General features: G+C 40.5%; 2 protein-coding genes across 2 annotated transcripts; both read right to left on the reverse strand. All coding sequences in view use genetic code 11, as the record gives it.

Moving 5' to 3' along the window:
- Nucleotides 1-533: 533 nt before the first annotated feature.
- On the reverse strand, nucleotides 534-7,474 carry EGR_00263 (BTB/POZ domain-containing protein; the record flags this gene model as incomplete). Its single annotated transcript, XM_024489512.1, has 3 exons — nucleotides 534-907; nucleotides 4,026-4,558; nucleotides 6,672-7,474. The coding sequence occupies 3 exons, from the start codon at nucleotides 7,472-7,474 to the stop codon at nucleotides 534-536; spliced, it is 1,710 nt and encodes a 569-aa protein (XP_024356190.1).
- Nucleotides 7,475-9,231: 1,757 nt separating this feature from the next.
- On the reverse strand, nucleotides 9,232-19,967 carry EGR_00264 (hypothetical protein; the record flags this gene model as incomplete). Its single annotated transcript, XM_024489513.1, has 9 exons — nucleotides 9,232-9,768; nucleotides 12,342-12,565; nucleotides 13,114-13,329; nucleotides 14,810-15,113; nucleotides 16,203-16,583; nucleotides 16,657-16,818; nucleotides 17,554-17,911; nucleotides 18,651-18,778; nucleotides 19,524-19,967. The coding sequence occupies 9 exons, from the start codon at nucleotides 19,965-19,967 to the stop codon at nucleotides 9,232-9,234; spliced, it is 2,754 nt and encodes a 917-aa protein (XP_024356191.1).
- Nucleotides 19,968-24,182: the final 4,215 nt, after the last annotated feature.

Here is a 24,182-nt window from a genome sequence, read left to right on the forward strand (position 1 = left end):
CTGTTTTAAGATTCAATTCGCAATTGAGCTCTTTGCAATCCAAACGCCTGCTTTATGACACTAAATTTGATTGTAACTTTAAAACAGAATTCCACAAAAGTAAATTTTTGCCTATTTTGCTGTGTAAGACCTTCAAAAAAAATTTTGTCCGTCAAGTTGAGTACAGCCTTTAAGTCGAACGAAAAACTACCTTGGGTGATCTATTCAGGAGAGCAGCGTATAGAGGTCTCACTTGCCAAGATTTACTGAGATCATTACTTCTGGCATGAATCAGGACCTTGAGTGGATTTATCAGTTTAAGCGTAACTACCCGCATCAGGATATAAAGGAGGTCTATTTCCACCAAAAGTAAAAAATTTCCTATTTTTTTCATTATCTCCTATTCTAAAGGTATGACATCAAGGACACCTTATATAGCCTGATACAAAGAGCCCTCGGGCAAGTTTTATTTCGCATCTGGCTGGGTATATGTAGGGAGGGGGAAGCAAATAGAGAGAAAAAGGGCGTATCCGCGAGAGTCCAGCAACATCAGCCTATCGATAGTGGCTACTCATGACAGCCATGTGCATTTTACACCATGCAAATTGGTTGCGCTCCATGACGAGGTGCTGTAAATGGCGCATATTCTCCTCAATAAGGCTGAACTCCTCCTCGCCAACGTGAAATCGGGCTGGGGGCGAGCCACTGCGCTGTCGCTCGCATATCAATCCCACCCTCAGCGGCGGCAGCACGCCCACGGGAACAAGGATGTCGCGATGGCTGGCGGCGCGCCGCAGTGGCCGCGTCGGACCTACGAAAGTCATCTCTGTCTGGTCTGAGTAGGCCACACTCACGTTGTCCAATGGTCCCACTTCCAGACATGGTCGGCGCCGCGACTGACAGGAGTATGGCAGGCTGGGCTTTCGACCTGTAATCCACCATAGTATTACATGTATATACCTCACTCTCCTCACCATCATGTTGGCAAATGCATTCACATCATCGTGTAACACTCTCCTGGGACTGCTGAACAGTGATGCTGACTAAGTTTTAGGCTTTCAATTCCACAATACAAAGTGCTGCGTATTGTTCCTCCAAACGCATTTTACCAATGTACATAAAGAGGAACAACTGGGAAATCCAATTACGGTAACTAAGATGCGCGGTGAAACTGTTATTCAGACACGCGCATATGACATGGCATTAGTGATGCACAAGGTCTTGCAAACGCTCTCCTGTCAAATAAGGTCAATTAATCGCACCATTTTTAAGCATTATGAGATGAGAAGAGCATATTCAATTATTTTGCAGAGGAGTAAATTATAAATTGCAGTGGCAAGTACTTCGACTTTAATGTGTGACCATTACTAAACTGGAAAGGTCAGTCCAACTCGCCTTTTCCTGACTAAGAAAACTATGAATGACGAGCATAATGTTTATCCTCGGCTGCAAGTTCACCACGGCCATCACATTTAGAACAGCCTATTTGCCGACACTGAGCCCTAAAAGTTGTGCTAAGTGTTCGGTGTATATAAAAAAGATATGGCTGTCTCAGTATCACTATCGTAGGTAGCTTGCTCTTTCAAATGAAGCCTCGTAAGGGGCAGTTTACGGTATTCCCTATTTAGTTGTTGTAGTCACGCTACGATGAAATGTAATGCACGATGTAGCGTATTTCCACCTTTTGTCCAATGTTTATTGCAAAAGAGACTTTTATTTAACAGCTTAAATGTAGCAAGAAAAACACTCTATTTTAGCAGTCCTAAGGGGTATTCAAATCAGAGAATTTGTTGATTAAGTGCATTTTCAATGATAAAATTTGATTAAGGAACGTGATTCATTTTTACAAACAAATGAAGAGCAAGGCTGTCATTTTAATTCTTTGGTCAAAAAGGAGACAGACGGCAGGGCTCTTAGAGTATTGTGGATGTAGAGCACCTTGATGGTTTATCTGGGTGGTCCAAGAAAAAAGTTCGAAATTGGCAGCAAGAAGTTTGCTGCCCACTGGCACCCATACACTGTGAAGAAAACAACAGAAGAGCATATTACCCCAGGGCTGATCACAAGGTGAATTAACGTCTATAGGATGGACCAGTGTTAATAAATTTATAAGTCAGAAGGCTCTTCTTCACAAGAGGCCACTCCTACCAACCATCATGTGTTGATTATGGTCAAGGTTCAATTGCCTCATCCAATGCAAAGTTAAGACTTTGAGCGCTGCTAATATTTCGTTTGAATGGGATTTTATGGGACGAAACAGCAAACGTCGCATTAACTGATTTCGCCAATTCGTAAGATGGATTAAAAGTTATGCATTCATAAAGACGCTTTTTGTATTGCAAAAATGGATAGCTGTAATAATACGTTCCTAGTATTTGAAATTTGACGAAAGCCGGTAATAATGAGAATCTTGACTGACCCACATTTTGCAAAATACCAATCTTAGTGGGCTCGTTTAACCTGAAGAAAGAGTTATTAGAGCACTGATGGAAGCTTCCAAAATCGAATTGTTTGCAGTCACATTGCGCATTGGCAATCGAGAATAAGTGCAAACACACAAAATGAGAAATTGCGTTAATGCAACAAAAAGTGGAAGCCTTGGCATAATTAAGTTTGCTATCAAAAGGAATCCAAAGGGACCCAAAATGCACTATTGAAAACTCGTGCCTAGTAGTGACATTTCAATATTTTCTATCGAAGTAAATCATCGAATCCGCATTTAACACTGCATGTCTGTCATTCTATCATAGCAAGGAAAGGTGCCATTCCATCGATGTTTAATGGTATCTTTCCTAGCCATTGTTCAAGGAATCTCTGAGGCATTTACTGGTGTTAAGTTCAAATACTCTCCAGTTTCTTCACAAATTTCAACACTATGATAGATTATAGAAAAAAAGCTTAAAATTTGTGGATAATTAAATTGGTGAGTGTGTGAACACTTCGATCTGTATGAGCCTCATGCTTGCGCTGCGAATAGCCTTTGATGACCTTTCCAACGCGAGTTAGCAAGCCCTGCTGGTCACACACCACAGCCCCATAGAGGACCTTGACACTGTCCACCATGCCGCAGTGAACTTATGCCACCTTATCAATAAAAATTTAAAATTGATTAAAATTGGTGAATAAAGGTAGGCAGCAACAAGTGGGTTCCATTTCATGCAGCCCCCAGGCCTAAATGTGTACGATTAGATGAGATATTTTAATGCACATGCTCCCTATACATCACCCAAATTGAAAGTGAAGTAGAATGTTTTAGGCAATCAATTTCATACTGTTGGTGTGCAAATTTTGAAATTCGCAATTGCCACAAGATGAATTACCTTTGCAGCCAGTATCTTGAATTTTTTCTTATTAAATTTGAAGTAAAATGACATCATAGGTAGAAGCTAAAGCATGAAATGCTAACCGTAAATCGAGGACATTACACTGCGAACATATTATTACAGCAGTAAATTCTTTCATTTGCTGAAATACGTCTGTGTGAGTGAGGTTTTCGAGAAGGGAAGAGGTATTTTTGAATGTGCACAAGGTGGGATGCGCTTATGTCCTTCCCTTTAACATGGATTGTGAAAAATTCCCCTTCCAGAACCAATTCACGTGGGTCAGTTAAAACATTCAGTCACAAAACGCGCTTCTGCCCTTTGCCACAGATACGTAGTCAAAATTGTGCCAAAAATCGCTAAAATGCGGTCGAGAGAGGATAACACATTGGCACAATGCAAATTACGGTGCAAGCTCAAGATTTGGCAATATTCGGATGTACTGTTTTTGAAAAAGGTACACTAGGATTAGGAGAATGGCGGTTGATTGTTATGCAGACGTGTCAGGTCTTTGTATCATTTTCAAAATACAAACTAGTAACTATTTCTGCAAGGGAGAGTGGTACACACTCCTAGTCGAGTCATGGCTTAATATTCAGTACATCTCTGTAAATCAGCTAAATAGACTATCCCATCACACACCGCAGTTTAGAATGTTCCTGATTTTATAAATCAAAGTATGCCAAAATGGGTGAAAAAGAGCATAAGATACCAGACATATCATACCAGTTATGTAGTACTGCAAAATGGGGATGATCTCATCCGTCTTCAAAACACCGCTTTCAACAACATGTGTAGCGAATTCGTGTGAGAGGATTGTTGGAAAACGGATTAAATTGAAGTAGTGATTGCCCAGAGCGATTCTCTGGTTCATTGCCGTTACGGTGATTTTGAGGCGATCGCACTCATTTTCTGCCCAATGCATAACCCTGTCGAAAAGCTCAATTTCGCGTACATTGAGTACGTCCTGCTCAAGAATCATCACCAGCACGTCCTTCTTTACATCCTTAAAGTCCTCCCTGTGGATCACCTCGAAGGTGTTGTTGATGATGAGGCGCATACACAGAGTTTTAAGACGGTCCTCATGGAAATCCAGAGCGGCTTGAAGAAGTGTGAAGATGTGCTCAACGCAAACGTTATTCTCGAGGTAGTTGACACAAGCCCTTCCAAGGTCATAGAAGCAGTACTTTCGAGCCGCGTAAAGGGTCCTTATTGTGCCGACGACTCCAGTGAAAACCATCTCATCGTAGTAGATATATCTAAATAATTGGTAACAGAATGTAAGAAATAAAGTTGGTGCTGTTTCATGCCTTCATGCTTTAAAATAAAGAGTGCATTAACAGTGCTAAGAGTCCTGTGGAACTTTTGGTCCACTTAAAGAAGGCATAAATGGGAAGTTGTTTCCTTACTGGCACACTTGAAATATTGCAAACGTGATAGACCACTGTGAAATAAATAAAAACTAAGAAGCCTTAGCGATATTCATTTTAATTGAAGTGACATCTAGGCGTGAAACAATTGACAAGTACTAAAAACAACCTCATCAGGATGACTTTAGCTTTGCGCATGCTGTTTGCAAGTGAATGCGTCCCGACAGCCGACCTTACCGAGCTTTTATGTACAACTCAACGCTGAATGTAAACACAATCATGACCATAATGATCACCTAAGCTAAAAAATAAGTGCGCTTTTGTTCCAGGTGAAATGAATAAGGTTTGCTTGCGGGTAAATAATGTAAGACAATCTTCACTAAATCCAGACAAAAGGCAGAACTATCTTCAAATATTCCCACTAGTCGAATGTCAGGGAATCCCTCTTACCCACTGCTGCAAGGTTTGCGTGGTAATAGGGATATTAGGCTAAAATAGATAAACCCGAGGCTTCGTCATATTGCTCTCAATTTTTAACTGTACTGTATATTCGTATTGCTTTTCCTTCCTGTAAAGTGTTTACTAGCCAGCGAAAAATTTCCGTATTTGCTGAGAAAAGGAAGAATTAGTGGGAGATTCAGATATTGAGACCACTAATAGGGAATGATCTGAAAATGCAACTTATTTTCTCTGCGATGAGGTTCAGACTCATAGGTTCCACATTTACTTTTCGCCGGGCCTGGTGAAAGGCTTAAAAATGCGAAATATACGCAGTAATGCAATGGTTGAAACACAGGCTGTCACATTGTGCTACAAAAATGGCTCAGTAAGCGCTTCTTGCAGTCTTTGTCACATGAAGGATATTGCTCTTGGGCCACACCAGTTCATGTGCTGGGCGCGAATCGCTCAGCTAACTCTTGTGTTGAACAGAGCAGGATGATTCCTACACCCGAATAACTGTCTAGCCTGCGCCTAACCCATTCATTAAAAAGAACCAAGAACGTTCTCTTTGCAAAGTAATGGGTAATTACGACAATTCGGTCAAAAATGGCTGTGGTTTCATTGTTTTGTATATGGCGACGTCGGATAAAATGCTACATGCTACAAATTTTTAAATGGACGTTATGAAATTTTTCGAAATTGAAGAGAAAGAGTGTACCTTCTAAGACTTCGTGAATGAAAATGGACGACTGCGATTACACAAAAATCAGTCCATTTCAAAAAAGGTACCTCAATAACCCAGAAAGACCATTAAAAGCAGTGCATTTAAACTTTCCTGTTCATCCACTGCCTATTTTAACTCTCCTCATTTGGAGGAGAGCAACTAATGATGCAGTTTACGTCAATTGCGTTCGGGTTTAAAAAAAATCAACAAGAATACCCTCCTCCAACTAGTGGGACGTTTTTGAGTCTAAGCCGAATTGCTTTTCTTAAGTCCCCATCTATGCTCTGAATGGTTAGAAGAGGGAAGAAGGGCTCATTGACTAAAAAATAAACGAAATTTGGCTTTTTATTCATGATATTACCATCATCATCGGCCGTGTGATTTGACTTTTATCAGAGAGTAAAATCACTATGAAACGGCACATAGCTAAGCTAATTAATTACCTTCACTTAAGTACTCAGTCTTGGGTTAAAATGTTTAGTTTTTTGTGACCAAAGATGTTTATAAAATTGCAGGGGCCTGATGGAAAGACTCCCTCATAAATGTACGGAAGAATCGACCTTTTAAATACGTCCAAGTACCACTTAAATATAAACTCATTTGGCCTTTTTATGTTAGATTGAAGTTTCACTGACCGACCTCAAATCTTTAGAAAAATGGGAATTTATGTGGTTTAACCTCTTGAAGGACAAGTATTCATGCACACCACTCCTACAGCCGTGCCATAATGAGGCAATCTATCAATGTGAAATACCGGAGTTCAAGTAGTACGACAACTTTCAAGTCTCAAAACAGACCCATAATAGCCAATAATAATAGTAGAAAAAGAGGAAATACCTGAGGAGTCTGAAGAATCCAAGAGGATGAACATCCTGCACTCTTATTATATCAGGCCCAATAACTTCGTCTTTGTGAAAGTTTATTAACGTGACAGGACCTTCGTCAGCCACCTTCGGACCTTTCTTGGAATCCTTACTTTTCGATTTTTTGGAGTTCTTTTCCTTCGACCCCTTAGAACCCTTTCCTTTGGAATTCTTTGATCCCTTCTCCTTAAACTTCTTTTCTGCCTTTGCTTTGGAACCTTTGGAATCCTTATCTTTGGACTTGGATTTGTCCTTACTTTTGGATTTTTTGCCACCCTTTTTCTTGCCTCCCTTATCCTTGCTTTTGCCTTTACCCTTGGATGTTTTGCTCTCAGACTTGCCAGCTTCCCCTAGAGCAGCTTCTTTGGCGAGTTCCGCCTCCACTTCCGCTTCCCGTTGGCGGATTTCGAGAACCTCCTGTTCTCGCTTTCTCACCTCCGCATCCTTCCACTCCTGGCAGTCAGCAAAGAGCTTTTCGAACATAGGACTCTCAGCTGCAAGCATGCACTTATGGGCCTTAATAGTTGTCTCGCTCCCATCAGGTCCCACAATGAAATCTACATCGGTTTTCAACGTTGATTCCAGAAGGAAACGCATGCGCTTATGCATAACACCCTCGGGTACGGGAATGATGACCTCTGGCTCCTCAACTGGTTCAACTGTTTTGGGGGATTTTTTGGAACCCTTAGAACCTTTCGAGCCCTTTGATCCCTTTTGAGAGCCCTTCGAGGCCTTAGAGGCTTTTGATCCCTTTGATTTCTTTGCTGACTGAGGCATGTCCTTCCAATTTAGTTAAATTGAGATTTAGTCACTGAATTGGCGTGCTTGAGGTCATGCGATGCACGTAGACGCTTTCGAAAGACACTGAGTATTGATTTTGCCTCCATTCCACGTGCTCGTTACCATCACTTACCATGCAGACTGGTGGTTCAAGGCTCTGGCTGAAGTGAAAATCTGACGAGCCCTATTATTGAATAAAATCAACCAAAGTCCTATTATTAACCAAAGCCTTGTTCAATCCTTTTGCAAGAAAAGTAGGTTGTGAAGAAGTGCTATTAATGCCAACAAAAGCTAAGTAATCTGCTGTTTTGAATATTATTTTTGTCGTTTGTCAAGGCAGTGTTCATGTAAGACAATTCCAATAGTACCTCCCACGGATCCTTCGGTAATTCAACATCACAACACAATGTTCTTATATGCTGTGAAGCAAGTTGAACAATGCGATACTGCACACGAGAGACCAGAATAAGGAATTGAGATGAGAATCATTTTCATCTAGGAATCTAGTTACGCGTAGGTGCATAACTTCCTCTAAGTTTGTAATTTTGTCACTCGTATTTAAGATTCTGATGCCCTACAATTCAAATGCTGGACGAAATTACTGAGGCAAATTTGTGTCAAGTCGAATTTCAAAGTAGCTGAGCGCATTTAGTCCACCTTATATGATGCACAATTGTCAGATTATACAAAAACTGTTCATCCTACAATTTTTCGTATGTAATTTACCGATTCCATGTAAATAGATTGTTTAAACAAACTCGTGTATTACCATTATCACATTGAAAATTCATAGTGGTGAGGGTAAAGTACCCGACTCTAGCGTATACATCTTGAACCAGATCCACTCTTAGGTTAAATATTTCAATTTTACAACTTTCAGCAGAAACTAGATTTATTTTCTAATGGGTAATAACCCTGCTACGGAGCCCGGCAAGCCAAGGCCGCATAACTAACGATTTCATTTTAAAAGCCTTGGTATTTAGGTGGACACTGAAATTAATTAGAGAAGATTTAATCTCCATTGATGCCAAACTTACCGCGTTATCTACCATTAACTGCTTAGTCGAAATTAATTGCGTTTGGTTGGTATTATTATCCTGACACATCAAACACCGTTGAAAGGACTGATTCGGAAACACTAGGTGCCTCTGGTTGATCTAATTAAAGGCTAGAAAGCCACAGTACAAGATTTTTTAATGAGCGTTAGGTGAAGGGAAGCACTTTCACTACAGCACTGGCAAAAGCCTCATGGTAAGACTGTCGAAGGTTAGTCGATGCATCGAAAATGACTGCCTCTATCCGTGCTTAATAACCTGCACTCAATTAAATAAGGTTTACTAATTTTTAAGCAGTAAAATTAATATTTCTAGGAAATTTCGGGAGGATGGATCTATTGCCGAAAGAGGACCTTTGTTGACCTTAGATTCATTCGAACTATTTCCATCGTTACTTACTATTTCAGCTGATTAAAATAGATCATACTTGTCCCGATCTTGCTCCATAATTTTGGTGTCAGCCTTAATTAAGGTTCAGGGTGTGATGAGTGGTAGGTACGAAAAATTTTCTACCCTAAGCAAGAGATCAGAGTAGAATGTTGCGCTCTCGTAAGTAAACAAAAAAACCCCATACTAGGCATATTTTGTTGTAAAAGCCATAAATGGGTATAAAATAGTGGTAGATATGTGAATGTATGTATTCAAATTCTTCCGTTTGCTTTCCTGCCCCCTCCCTCGTTCTCCCACCTCCGCCACCGATCAGCGCGAAGTGTTGAGGGAGCAGGCGATGCTGCGACATTTCTGGCGCGACATAAGAATGCGCAACGCCATACGGCGTACCTTGGCGCTTTCGTCGGCTAAATTCATGCGACGCACCTCCGCCTGAATGGGACCCTGGTCCCCGCCGCTGCCTAGGGTGCCACCAGTAATCCTGCCGCTTTGCGGCTGCTGTTGGTATAGATGGGACTGGGGTCGACCGGAGGAGCGGCCAAAACTGATTTCCAAGGGCGTCGGGAAACACTCCCATGCGGCTAGTGCAGCCGTGTGGTAATCCTCCGCACCGGATAACTGCATGGCCCAAAGGATGGCAGTGCCCACTGGCGACATCATGCAGTATCCACTGCCCGCATTTGTGACTCTCCCACGTACGTAACTGCCACCCTGGGCTCGTAAATTCGCACTTCCTACTTTTTGAGAGAACATGTCCAGTGCTTTCAGGAAAGCGTAGCACGGACCGGCTGTTCGTAGGAAGGGAAGAGGATTACTCTGGAGAATTTCCCCATAGGCTGAGCGGGTCTAAATGACACAATAATTAGATCTAATATTGACGTCTTTATGCCTTAATTCGAGTATTGAACTAATCTTGGTGACGCGAGTAGGAGTGCGGGAATCTTACAGTTGTGTTTTGCAGTGAAGCTTGTTTAATAGTTTAAATTTTTTCTTGACTCAAAATGGATCATGAAAAACCTTTGATTGAGAACAGCTTAGGCAAAGGCTTTGAATACCATTGTTATGGATAGTACATTGAATAAATCGGCAGAATCTCGATGGGTTTTCATCAAACGTCATAGTTATTGTTTATAACTCGCGCAAATTTGATAAATTACGTGATACATCAAGTAATTTTAAGAAAACTTGTCATCACATGACAGGGGCAAATTTCAGACCAAAGTTACCAATCGTTATGAATGAACGTGAAAGTATGTGGAATGTTCCATTACACAGAAGTATTAAGATGCTTTGTAGCCTTCATTCTTTTGATTATTTTCTATCCATGTAGTTTAGCTAAAAGGGTTAGGCACAGCTACTCCAGTCACCACAGTTAGAGGCCGCATTCCCTAGGGTGTCAACAAATTAGGCGAATTAATTGCCGTAAGTGGCTCAGATGTAGATATGGCAGACTGTTAAAACGCACATCTTTATGCCGTTAAAACAAAAGGGGTGTCGCCACACAATGACGCTAGATCTTACGGTCACAAGTAAACGCTTGGCTCACGCCTCGTCAGGAGGCGAGTTTTGAAAGATGGGAAAAAACAACTCTGAAAGAGAAAAGGTACGCCATAACAGGTGAACCAACCCTTCTGAAGGTAACCACTTGTAACTTGTTCCTACAGGGAAATAATACCTCATCGACAATAACAATGCCGCCGAAGGTGGTAGTCAATCGGAACCGTATTCAGGTAGAATGAGCGTAGATACTATATTGAGTAAAGGAGGCTTCATGGTATGCTAGAATCTGTCCCGTAGGCTCAAATCGCACAGATGGTACTTAAGTTTGGCTTCGCTGTATTTGCAGCTTTAGAGAAAATAAGACATAGGCCTATGTGGCATTTTTAAATGGTCCTCAATTCTAAATAGCTTGGTAAGATAAAAACAATCCATGTCATTACCTTCTTTGTACAACCTTAATTTGGCTCTTCCCACATAAGAAGTGAATTATGCTTCTTGAATCAAATTTCAAGCAGAAGCATCTTTTGTAATGGTGAAATCTCACTGAGCTTAGTAATTTAGACGTTAAAATCTAACTAACGATTACCTAAGCAGCAAATCAGACCTAGTAACCACCCAGTGTCATCGAAACGAAGCAGCAAAAACTGGACGCAGGAAGGAATTTGTCGGCATGCAGTGTGCGTGGGAAATATAGAATTAGGAAAATAACCGTGGAAAATGTGAGTAAATAACATGAAACTATGGGACTCCCCTCGGATATACCGCAAAATAATGGTCCTAAGGTCGCCAGCTTTATGACTTCCATTCAGTTCATTTAAGCCTGACATTTGCTTGTTTACAGACGCAAACCAACAGAATATGGTATCCTCTCTCCTCCTAAAATAGGCGTTTAAGGTTTACCTGTAAGAGGGGCATTAAATAAAGCCGACAGCAAATAGCTTCCGCTTTGCCTCGTTGAGTAGCCAAAATGCAAAGTGGCTTGGAGGTAAGCACTACGAGTTGAAATTAGCCGCGCGGCCCAATGTTCGAAGTAGTGGGAAATTGAAAATGTAGGGTTTGGAAACTCTTTGAGCTTTAGCGTTCCGGACTCGAGGCTAGTACAAACATCAGTTGTATTTATTCTTCATAGTTTACTTTTGGAAATGAAGAAGTCAAGACTTTAGCAGACCACAATTCTTATACTTGTGCATCTGAAACCGTTGGGTATCGAAATTAATCACGAAGCGATTTCTGCGTCACCCATAAACTGGTATGAGTACAGAAAGTGTTTCGTAAAAATGTCAGCTATTTTTGCCTTGAATCAAACGAAGGTACCATCTTTTGGATAATAAAAAGGAAGCCCAATTTCAACCAAAAGGAACACCATAGTGAGGAGGTATCTCCCAGAGGAATGCAAGCGATGAAGTAGCCAGAAAATTCAACCAGTAATTTAGCACTTCAGCAAAACTTAGCTTTTGAAAAAAGGTGTTCTCATGTTTACCTCCAGGTTAACCGCGTAAAAGGAGGCACGCAGAGGTCAAACATTCGTATTCAACGATTTTACTCACAGTAATATTTGAGCACACTTTGCCAAGTTGCATACTTTGCTACTACTGACTAACCAAGGCGGCTATCATAAAGGGTGGAAAGTTGAAGAGTGACTGAAAAAAACCAGCCAGCAATTGGAAATATGACTCTCATTTCGTTGAAAGCAGAAATGATATTTCAAATTTCAATTTCTTTAAACGATTATTTGGGGAAAACTATGAGGCTTTTAAGGAAGGGGACAAAATTACTGCTCTGCCCATGAACTGCAGAGAAAGATTATTAAAAAGTGGCTAAACAATTGTTGCTTTTCCATAAAATGATAGGTGGTATGATTGCAAATATTCGACGAGAAAAGTGGGGAGAGTAGGAAAAAAGCAGAATTGGCCACTCACCAGGTCTTCTAGTGCACGGATGGCTCTTCTGGCATGGGCGGTGACCGAGTCGTCTTCGTGTTCAAGGATATGAGCCAGGCAGATGAAATTTTCGACAGATAAGGCCATGAGCTCCGAGCGCCAGTTAGTAGTCCCCCTCGAGGCCACTAGATTTTCTACTAGAGTCTCCAGACTACGAAACAATAACTCCTCGTCCGACTCGCGCAGTTCGTGCTGCAACTTGCCTGCACAGAAGTAAATATTAACTTTCTCGTAATGAGTCTGCCCCTCGAACCTAGTTTAAAACAAATGTTTTAGGTCTAGATTGAGAACCGAGATTTCAAGTTGGACACTTATTTAGGCAGCAGTTATCAAGAGTTGAAGTCTCTTCGGTGCTTTGATTCATTTTAATTTTAAAAATATTTATATTTTTTGTTGTTTCTAATTGCACGAAGGGAAAACGAAACTTTAATCCACAGATGAGAAGGGTATGTGTGCTCTTTCAATCAAACTGAAGTTAGGACCGCACCATTACTTTACGGCGCAGACGGCCAGGCGATTGAAGTTGGATCAAAGTCAAACAGATGTTCTGTAAGGCTCAGCATGTACGCATATCTTTAAATTAATGCGGAATTTATAATTTGCATGTCCTATCAATGAAGTTAGAGAGACCGTCTAGCAATGCACATCTACATCAGGCACACCAACCGACTGAAAAGTAAGACCGGTTAGAACATTACAACAACCGATGCGGTTAAATTGCTCGTTTTCACAATAACTTCTATTGACAAACCTTGGTTGATAAGATATTTCAACGCCAGACTGATGGATGACTCCGGGTTCAAAACAGAATGAGGCAATGAGTTCCCGCGGTTGTTGTAGCCGAGTTTGGGAATATGGTTGTATTGTAGCTTCAGTCGATTGCAGAGTTGCGTCAGAGGTATTTCTTTCCAGATACTGTTATCCATCAAGTCAAAGTCCATGAGTTTGTCAATCAAATTATCTATTGCTGTAAGGAAGAATACAACCTTCTAGGAGACCGTAAGTATTTGATGTAAGTAAGGGGCAGGGGTAGTGGACTAAAACAAGCCAAAAGTTCACAATTCCATTAGATTAATCAGCAGCAGGTTGCAAAGGAGCTGACTGTAGGAATTCAGCAGAGCTTGAGCATATTTTGATCAGTAAAACGTTAAATGAATGGAGCATAAAAACAACTCAACTTGTGTGTATGAAGTAAAGAAACCCGAAATCGTGTGTGAGTTGATGGTAAATGGAAATTAACGTAAAGACACCGTTGAATACGAAGTCAGGAAAAAGATAAATAGTAACTTTTTCACCGATAACCACATCTTAAATGTGCCCTACTGCGCAGGACCCAAAGTCCATGTCCACAAGTACTGGATGAGTTAAACTTGTTATTAAAGTAAGACGTTTGAAGAAAGGGGAAGGGCAACTCAGTGTCTCTTATTACTATTGTCCGCCCTCTAGATGTGGGGGTCAAACATGGCATTAATATCGTCGTTCTTGAAAATGAGTCACGGTGATATTATTTATAATCCCGACCCTGCTTTACTGTAGTGATCAGTTACATATGGAGGAGATGTGATGCCAAAGAGATTGTCATTTGAAGAAAAGTCACGTGATCCACCCTGACAACTGCTCAAAAATCGCATGATTGATGTAAGATTTTTAAATGAGAATTATGTAGAAGTTTATCTTACTCATTTTGCTACAGTCATGCTGACGCAAAGATCAGCCCACACAAATCATTTTGCCGAAGACAGCGTTGCACGTGAGCTCGTAAATAATGCAGCGCATCAACCGCACCTCCGCTGGGGGATGGATTTGCCAGCAGAAAATACTGCGTTGATCGAAGGCAAAAGCGAATGAATGCTGCGTCGCCAATCCAACTGGCAGCCATAAACGTGTTACCAGTGTTACAAGATTTGTAAGCTTTACAGTGTGCCATAGCAAAACACTCACGATTCTACTACCCTTGCTCCAACGGGTATGAAAGTGGTACGTGATCACAAGAAAGTCAAAAAGACAAAAATCTCAAAGACGTTGCGCCCAAAAGTTGCATTTATTTACAGAGGAGAAAAAATGTTTTAGAAGGTATGGCAAATGAACAAATGACAAAGCGGTGCCTCCCTTGTCAATAAACTTGATTAGCCCATTAAGTGGGGAAAGAGGGGAGATAAATAGCTTAAATTGCAGGAATAAATTAAGAAAAAACACAAAAAAGCCTTCAACCATTCTAAGAATCGGATCGCCATGAAATGTAGTGGTAAGAGACTTTAGAAGTCGTACAAATATCTGTGCCATCATTTAATAAAAAGTTCGAAATACCAAGTCAAGAGACTACATAAGGAAATCGAATTTGCAACCGTCTGAACCAATTTTGCTTCTCCAGGGCCTTTGTGAATTCATATTAATTGTTCAAGTATTTTTTGGGTAAACAGGGGGAGAACTCGAGGCAATATAATTACCACTCTCAAGAAATTGTTTATCTTCGTCGTCAGTGTCGAGAGCGCCATATTCCTGGGAAAGAAATTCATTTAGGCTGGTGCGTTGGATCATTAGGGTGAGTCGGGTGGCCCTGTTGAGGCCAGAGGAGCCGGAGATGGAGGACGTGTGCCAGACGAAGCGCGACCAGAAGGTGGCGGGGAAGAGAGGCGCTCGATGGTCGGTGCCACAGTAGCCCAGACAGTGAGAATTTGTGAAGACCTTGAAAGGATCCTTCTCCTCCCCATAGTTCAGGACGATACCGGTAATGTCTGAGAGTATTTCCGACTAGAGAATACGTATAAACCTTCATTAGAACGATTTACCAAGCTTCACGAACTAGCATCCAAACCAGACGTATCCGAATGGTTGCCTTGAGTTATTTTTCTTACATCTTCAGGATTTTAAAAATGTCTGTTTAAATTTAACGAAAAGTTTACCATTGTGTATACTTATTTGGCCTTCATAGTTTTTAATATAGCGAAAAAAATCGTTTTTATACGAGACATGTGGCAGATGCACATTTTTGGTGGCTTTGCTTAACCGAAATCTACATGTTATCGAGAGAAGAAATATCTGAGACCGATGAAGAACAACATATTATTTGCCTAAGAAAGTTCGTGTTTGACGATTGTTTTTTGAAGGACCATAGTATTGGTGTTTCAAAAATAACTCTCGCTCATGAAGTGGGGCGTACTGGCAGCTTAAAACGCCATTTGGCACTGTGATGTATCATTAGTTGTTATGAGGTACAAAGCGCTGCAGCTCCTTAAAGAACTGTAGGAGAGTAATGCTGTACTTTTGAAAGGGAGAAACATTGTAAAATGAAAGATTACCCTCATATAGGGAAACAGACTAATTTAGTCAAGACTAATTTAAGGCCACCGCCCTCGAGACAACACAAAAGTGAGGGCTGTGGGTCAGAAGAGATCTAAGTACCTTGCGTGAAAATGACCACTTTCCGCCTGTAATGGCCATCTTACTTTAAAATGGTAACTGTGGTTGACGAAATAGCTTTTATATAGTTTTAGCGACCCATTCAGTCCAAAGTTTTAGCTGTGCCATGCGATGATATCTAAATTTGCGCATTGTTTGAAACATAATAAGAGCTTCATTGGGTATGATTTGAGGATTTTACTTATGTTATTTTTAGCTCTTTCAACTTGTTATAATGAAACCAAAAGCAGATATTTAGGGTCACCATTCTTCAAACCATGATTTCATCCAGGAAACTAAACTCGATTATGAATGTCATTTAGTCATAAACATAATATGTGAAAATCGTGTAGTATCGTTTAAACGCTGGTGGGAATCCGAATAAGAAAACCCATGTTTACCGAAGTTATCAATGGACGAGATGCATAGAAAGGTGTATACCTGGGCGTCCAGAGCCATGGCTAGAAGGTCTTCATTAATGCACAGTAAACTATTGTCACTGTTACTATCTGTATCTGGTGAAGAGATGTAAAATCTGTCTGAGGACGCCAGATGCTGAATGAGGTGAGAGACATGCCGTAGATGCCACACGATCACTGAGTCTAGCTGTTCCCAACCAGAAGTAAGTGGCGGTGTACACGCCTCCACATCCGGCACGAATTCCGCAAAGGAGTCACCAACTACGGAATCCAGCATTGAAAGACTTTTTTTAAGATCGTATTCCACAGGCCTTGGAGAAATTGTACGTTCCGAAGAATTTGTTGTGAGCTTCGAGGACGACGATAACTGCTCCCGAAGGCCTTGGATAACTCCAGAAAGTTCCTGAGGGTTTCGTTTGAATTAGTTAACTGATAATGGTGATGAGACAAAGGAGTTTTTGAAGTTCACTTCTTACGTAAAGTAATACGTGGTAGCGATTTGGCTCTCGATTAATGGCCTCAACTTCATTTTGAACCGAGTCCATTAGGGATTCCAGTGGAATCGTATTCCCACTGTCGTTTTCACCCTCACTATCCTTCGAGCGATCAAAATCCCCCTCATCCTGTTCATCATCCATCTATGGGAATTAAAGATATGTTGCTTCGATCATAATTTCATCGGAACTTTACTCAAAATGGGGCTCCAAAATAATTGTCTACCAATTGTCATTGAATACAATATCGTAACATTGTTAGCACTTATCTCCATCGTTTTCTTGTAAAAATTAAAGCCGAATTTAATGCGAGTGCATTAAAAGTAAGGGCGTTTCTTCATCACCAGTAGCAAAAAGCTCACAGCACAAACTGTGGCCCCTAAACTTTCCTTGCTTCTTCATTTGCGAAGATCAAGGCAACAAAAAACGCTGCTTTTTCCAAGCGAAGCATTGCATAACTATAATAACCAAATGATGTTTTTATACTTTTTTCTTAAGAATTTTCCAGATTTCAGAATCTTTAGTTACTTTTTGCCCTAAAAAGCACGAAGCAGTCTAGATTTCATTAACAAATCCTTAAACAGTCGCTCTAATAAAAACAAAAGATTCATATAATAAGAAATGAAATATTTCGAGCCTAACCTCTGAAAAGTGGTGGGACTCTAACAATGCGCCAAGGTGTGGCTGCCCACGTAGAAAAACTAGCATTGCCTCTTCCAAAACCTGCAGCAGTGATTGATCGTCAGCGTAACCAGAGGAATATACATTACATTTAGCGAAATGGAGTGGCACAATTTTGCCACGATATACGTATTGGGAAATGTGGAAGTGATCTTTTTAATAAGCGCTGCAAAGGACTTTGGAAATTAAACCACTCACGGTGTGTTGTTGGAGGCTAAAGTTGTCAGAATCTGTTTGGTAAGGCGTCCGCGTGAAGGAAATGTTGTGCTCGGCTCGGAGAGGCTTCCGACAATCCGGATGGGCGACGGAGCTCACGGGAGAGATAGGGGGTGTGGGATCGTTACTCGCTGAGCACATCGAATCGGAGCCGCCATCGAGGTCATGCGCCTCCTCCCTACGACTGGGGGATTCTTGGCTTTGCCGGTCCCTTACCATCGGCGCACAGCCCAGTTCCGGTGAACTCTCCTCCATGTTGCTTACGGAAGCCCAATCTTCAATGAGGCCTTGCGAGACTGGATACTTCTCCAGCATTAACAGGTCCACTTGCGTTAAAGGTCTGGAAAGTTGAAGAGAAGAAATTTCTTTATTTCAATGTGGGAGCAATTAACTGTCTTATTTATGCTTATATCAGCTTGTTTTCCCAATGCCCATAGGAACCTTCGGTCACTGTCGTCCTTGAAGTTAGGCAGGAAGTTACCTACATAGACGCTAGTCTTTTCGTATTTCCCTTTCCTTCAGTAACTATTTCTGGTGACAATCAACAGCAGTGTATTTAAACTTCGTAGATGATAAATCTGCTCCCATTGGTAATATCTCCCAGCCGGTTTTGCATGCACGCGAAAAAGAGTGACCCAGGCAAGTACCTTCGCTTTGGTGGGCAAATATCAAATTCACACTTAGGCTTAGAAAAGAGGCTCATTTGTCGATAAAGTTGCGACAAAATTTTCCCGTTTATGCATGTGAGATTGTTTAATATATGACTCTTGAAATATTGACAGCTACACCCTAAAGTAATGAGCTATAACTCCTGTGTTGTCCATATAATATGAATTTGTCGTGTGCAACGCATAAATTGCTTCAATGAAACAAACGTCTCTAAGCTTATTTAATGTAATCGCACAACTGCCCTGTGTGTAGGAACTGATGTTTAATAAGTAGAGTACCATATTAGGGAACCGTTTCGCGTATCAACAGCATTGGCTATATCAACATATAAAGAAGACACAAAGCACCCGAAGACAGTAATTGCGTCACGCAGACTCGCATGCAGTTTTCTCAAGGTAAATAAAACTTACAGCCATTTGACGTCGACTTCAATGTAGGGTGATGTCAGGACAGTGAGTTCAATGGTGATTAATCGAGGCTCCGTTGTTAAAAAATGTGCTAGCTTGAAAACTTTTTGGCTTTTCTTCGATGAAGCAACCTTTAAGAAAGAAATAAAATTTGCATCTCTTAGGTAAATTCTATCAGAATGCTATGAGTTTATGGTCTCTCAATTGCATTACACGACTATCTAATTCACCTGCCATGGTGCTTTTACACGACAAACAGAATGGAAGGAAGTAAGGCAGTTGTCACTAGGGCAGTGAATATGCATTTGCAGATTGGAGTTGTTCCAAGCCCGAAGCGCTCGTCTCAAAATTCGATACACGCGCAGAAAACCGCGCCATGCGCTTGTGTGCCATTCTGCGCGCCTCACCATGTTAAACCAAACAGGTCTTCTCAATTCGGATGCAACTATATCTACTGATACCTGAGAGGGGTACGCCTCTGAAAAGTCAGATAAGGATAAGGGAATCTGCGGTGATGATTGTGCATTTTCTTCATCAACCCGCTGATCTCGTCAAAGCGGACTATTGTTTGATCCCTCAATATGTGGCATCTGTGACTCTTACCTACTCATTGTCGATTGTGGCGACGCTTACTGATCATGTATCAAAAATTCCGAACGAGGAGCAAAAAATACGCTTGTTGCATTTACCTTCCAAATTACAACACTCAAAGTTTTGTTCACAACGCTTACGTAACTAATGCATCCAAAGTGCGACACGGCAAGGTCTTGCTTCCATTTAAATTATGACCAAGTTTTGAAATAATTATTTCCTACCAAATAACTCTTCATTCTCTAAGTAAGTAGTAAGCACTATTAAAATACTAGATCGATTTACGCCAGCCACGAGAGCAGTCCCAGGCTCCACAGGCAAAACGCATTCGGTGGAAGAGAAATGCCATATTTCAGAGTTAGAACAGGCTTGAGTTAAGCCGTCCGGTCCAACTGTTGAGTTGGGCATGGATTTGAACTGAAGATTAAAGAGCCACTCATGTAACGGCATATTCGAAAGGAACTGCTTCCTTGTCATTTCCATCAAAGAAGGCCACCCGGAAAAGTTCGACAGACTCGCTTTGTCAGTTTCGTGTGGGACGATGCTGACTTTGACTTTATAATTGGCGGAAAGGGAGGCCAACCGCAGACCGTCTTGTTTCGTCTTGAGACGCAGATGAAGGGCACCAGCGAGGTCACGGATTTGGCCCTCGATCTCACGTAGACGCGAACTCCCGACCAAAGACGCTGGGAGCAGCGGCGACTGGGGCGCAGGTATTTCCCCACTCATCCCTTTGCGAGGCAACACGTTGAGCGAATAAGAATGCTTCTTCAGAATTGCAAACGGCGGGACCGTCTTTGCTCGTGGAACTGAGGCATTCTGCCCTTCAATTGTAAAACAAACACAAGTATGATTTGATTGCGAGTCCCAAATTTAACCCCGTACACTATCTATATAAACACATGACTTGAAATTACCTAATGCACTCATTTCACCAAATACTGAAGTATTTCCAAGTCTTGTAATTCACATCTGTCGGATTTTTAAATTGAAATTTTCTGTCATTTTCAGATAAATGCCTGGAGAAAATAGGTTTTTCACCATGGGTGTACAAAGTTTTGGAATTTCTATTCAGGTCACTGCACACTGCCGGCCCATTTTAATTGCTTTAAGAGCAAACATAAAATAATGTCTATGTAGTAATTTTTTGAAAGAAAAATTTTACAGCAACTTAGGTGCGTGGTCTGTGTTAACCATGACAACGCACCACAAGGCCTCGTGAAGGTGTCGAAAATCTGTTCTACACGGATTTAGTTATCTGACAGGGAGTTATGCAATGCCATCTCCACTGCAATTCCTGCTCAGGAAAATTTTAAGCCTGCGCTTACTAGTTAAGTAAAGGAGTAAATACGTATTCTCAAAACGAGTTTCACACAACAGTTTAAGTAGCTTTTCTAAGAAACCGATGGCGGACTTTGAACCAATTGGAGTTCGTGGAGCGTGGATTACTTGACAGAAGAAAAATTATCTTTTTAGGGTTTGAAGAAAACTGGTGTGGTTTACACGAAGTTATCCTCTAATAAGATTTCTCCGTCTGTCCGTATTCGCTATCTCTTGTAGAAGATGTGAGGAAGTCATCAAGCAACTAAACTCAAATTTAGTCAATTCTTCAAGTAGATTTAAACAAGCGGTCAACAGCAAAAGAACTTCAAACAATCTGCAGATTGTCCAGACTTCTAGGTTTTAATATACATTACCAATGAATGCGATTTTTCCTTTTGACCACGTTTACATCCCATGACTTTTCAATTCAATCGCAGTACCTCATGGAGCAACATCTATTAATTCCAGTTATTCGCACCTTCCCTATTCTTTTTATCACATAAATCGTAGTCCAGGTCTTCCTTTTCACGTGTAAAAGGTACTTTTGAAGGTAAAAACACTAAATGGACTGTTTTCCCATGCATCCTATTTTGTGATGCACTGTGTAGTTTATGAAAAATGGGATGTTTTTTGTAATGTGAATTGCAAACAAGTAATGGAATGGATTGCAAATGAAAAGGAGGTCAACAACGCTCAAGACTTGCCTCCGACTTTCTTGAGAGTCTCTTCGTATTCCTGCAATAGCCTGCTTACCTAAAAGAAAAAAGTTTGAACGCGAACAGGCAACTGAGAGCATGACTAAAGCAACGCAATCACTGCAGTCACACAAGACTCCATTCGCATCTACCAGAATAACTTTAGGACCTCAGATTACACCCCATCATGTGGATTTTGCATGCTTCCCTCGCACATTTCATAATTCAAAAAGGCCCGTTACTCGAAAATGAAGTCGGTACATTAGCAAATACAAAACCAACTGCTATTCGCTTCGTATGTGAAATTTTTGTGACCAAGGTATAGAATTTGGTTTTCCATCGATACATAATTGTACACATTGGATACATTTAGACACTCTGGGGTCCGGTAAGTACAAGAGAATCTTAGATGGTCATTTAGCCTATTATCGTATAATCTAACTCAATTTACATCGCATATTTAAATTATGTACTCTAAGGCTACAAAAAATCGTATTTAAGATTCCACTAAGTATTAATCTAAGTCAAAAAAAAAGTGGAAAATCATCCTTTGATATCGGTACTTACAGTTTCAATTTTCCATTTAAGGGTTGCATGCCTTATTTTCTACAATAAGATGAATGATGACGCCTCATTATTTCAAAAACTATACATAAATTAACAGGGTTGGCTAGTACTGTAAAGTGTTGGCCAAGCGAAACCGATTTGATTAAAGGTGCACCATACCATCTGATCATAATTAGTATCTTCAAATGAAAATTCCCGGGCGACAGTCATGCAGTTTCTAAAAAGCAATTTTTAAGGATCTAAATAAGTTTAAATACTAATTTGTCAGGGGCCATAGTTGATAATAACTTTACTAATAGTTGGGATACGAGTCAGAAGAGAGATATTCTAAGTTAACATTTGCACTCATTAGATGTTCTACTATTATGCGTTGCTGGAACAAGCAAAAGCAAAACGCATATAAGGATCATAAACAGAGCTCGTGACAAGTAAAAATTCTATAGAACGTTAAATTATGCATACACATACCTTAAACCGCCTATTAAGCAATTCGCAAAGTTGATGAATTCATTCCTATCTCGAACCTCCAAATGATTTGATGTGTTAATTTTTGGAATGACATTTGAGGACAGGTATGCCTTAATACTTTCAGTCAAGTTTTTGTCAATGCTTTCCAATTGCCTGGGCAGAGGTTCTTTGTCAACTCTTTGTGCTGACAGGAAGTCAGTTTGAAAAGAATGTCTGGCCGAAGCCGCAAAAGTTCCTTTTGAATTCAACGACTAAAATAAAATAAGCGTGTCGACAAATCTAAGACGTTGGCCAAAATTTCAAATGATGTAAAATCTTTCGGCTTTATTCGACTGCGCAATGCGGTTGAAAATATAAAACGAATATGTTATACCTATGGTAGAAATATCACACGGGAACGTATCACTGATGGTAACACTATTTACATTTTGTCAAATGGCTAGGTGTCACAAAGACCTATACATTTAAAATGCATAAAAATGAGCCAAAGTTTGCGGCGTTTCAAAAACTACTTGCTAATGCAAATGACAAGTTCCTTAAATAGCCTTAAGGATAAGAATACTCAAAAAAGACAAAAAAATCACTTTTTGGTAATTTTAAAATACCAGACCTCAAGCAGGAGGCTAAAATAAGGCTAATATTTTATTACTTTGGAAGCGGTTTGCGGTACCATCACAATAAAGCAAGTAGCACGTCGCGACTAAAAGTTACCCCTTATACGCTTCTAAACAAAATTGTTTGCCCACATTTAAAGCAAAAAAAATTATCAAACTGAAGCGTTTTGTAAAATTAAATTATTTTTTATAACAAACAGTGCATGTATAGGGGAAAAAATTAAACAATTAGAAGCGGAAATGCGATTTACATTGATTCCGGAATCACACAAAGTATCTGCCTGATTTGCAACAGCCAAGTATTGCGAAAGCCCTTTCGAAACCATTGTGGGTTTGCTCATTTCTGGAAAATCTTGCGGAGTTCTGGTGGCAAAAGGTGTATTTTCCTCGTCTTCCATACCCAGCAAAGTGAGGTAATAACCAACCAGCCCACCTATTCAAAATCCCGCTGACGCCAGACCTTATAAAACAACACGAACAAAACGACAAAGACCATTATAGAAAGAAAAAAGATGCTAATTTTTAACCCTTAGATGCTAAAAACACGCAATTTAATATAGGTTTGGGATTCTATCTCAAATTTTTTTTTGCGCGTTGACCAAATCTAGCGCATAATTTGAGCCTTGTATACCAAAACAACTATTTAACTGGCAGTCTTGATTTATAAAACTAAAATGCGTGTGCAGTAAAACTTTAAAAAGAGCTGCAAAATATTTAAGTGCCAATAATTTGACATATGCGTAATTTTGCAGTACTTTAATTGATTTTTTAATCTCTTCCTTCATTATATTTCCACCGGTTCGAATGGTCCCTGGTTTATGCTAGTAGCCCTCCAGCCCTTTTGCATTTCACTTACATTCTTTCTCCTGGTATTGTGGCTTCTTCTGACTTCAAGGAAAAATCGAGGGGCAACAATCTCACTAATTTGTGCCACTTAATCAGAAGGCCACCTTTGTAGAAGGTTTCATCATTGAATTTAGCTTTAAAGGACTACTTAAATTATGCAAAATTCACCTTCCTTGTTTCCAAAATTTAAGTCTTGGCACATCGGTTTTTTCCAGAAGTCAAAAAAAAATTCAAAGTTCTGGGGCAGAATATATGTATTTAACGTGCAGAGTTGCTCAGAGGCTATTGTAATACGTCGGTTTCAACTCTCAGTTTTGGTGAAGAGCCAGTTTGTGGCTTGGCCACTATACCTTCGCCTAGTGGCTGGCCTTTGAGCCATACCAGTAGTCCCAACACCTCCCGTACTTTGAACACACATATGTATTGCTTGA

The sequence above is a fragment of the Echinococcus granulosus genome (assembly GCF_000524195.1).
Source record: "Echinococcus granulosus chromosome Unknown EG_S00001, whole genome shotgun sequence".
In the NCBI taxonomy this organism is placed as follows: Eukaryota; Metazoa; Platyhelminthes; class Cestoda; order Cyclophyllidea; family Taeniidae; genus Echinococcus; species Echinococcus granulosus.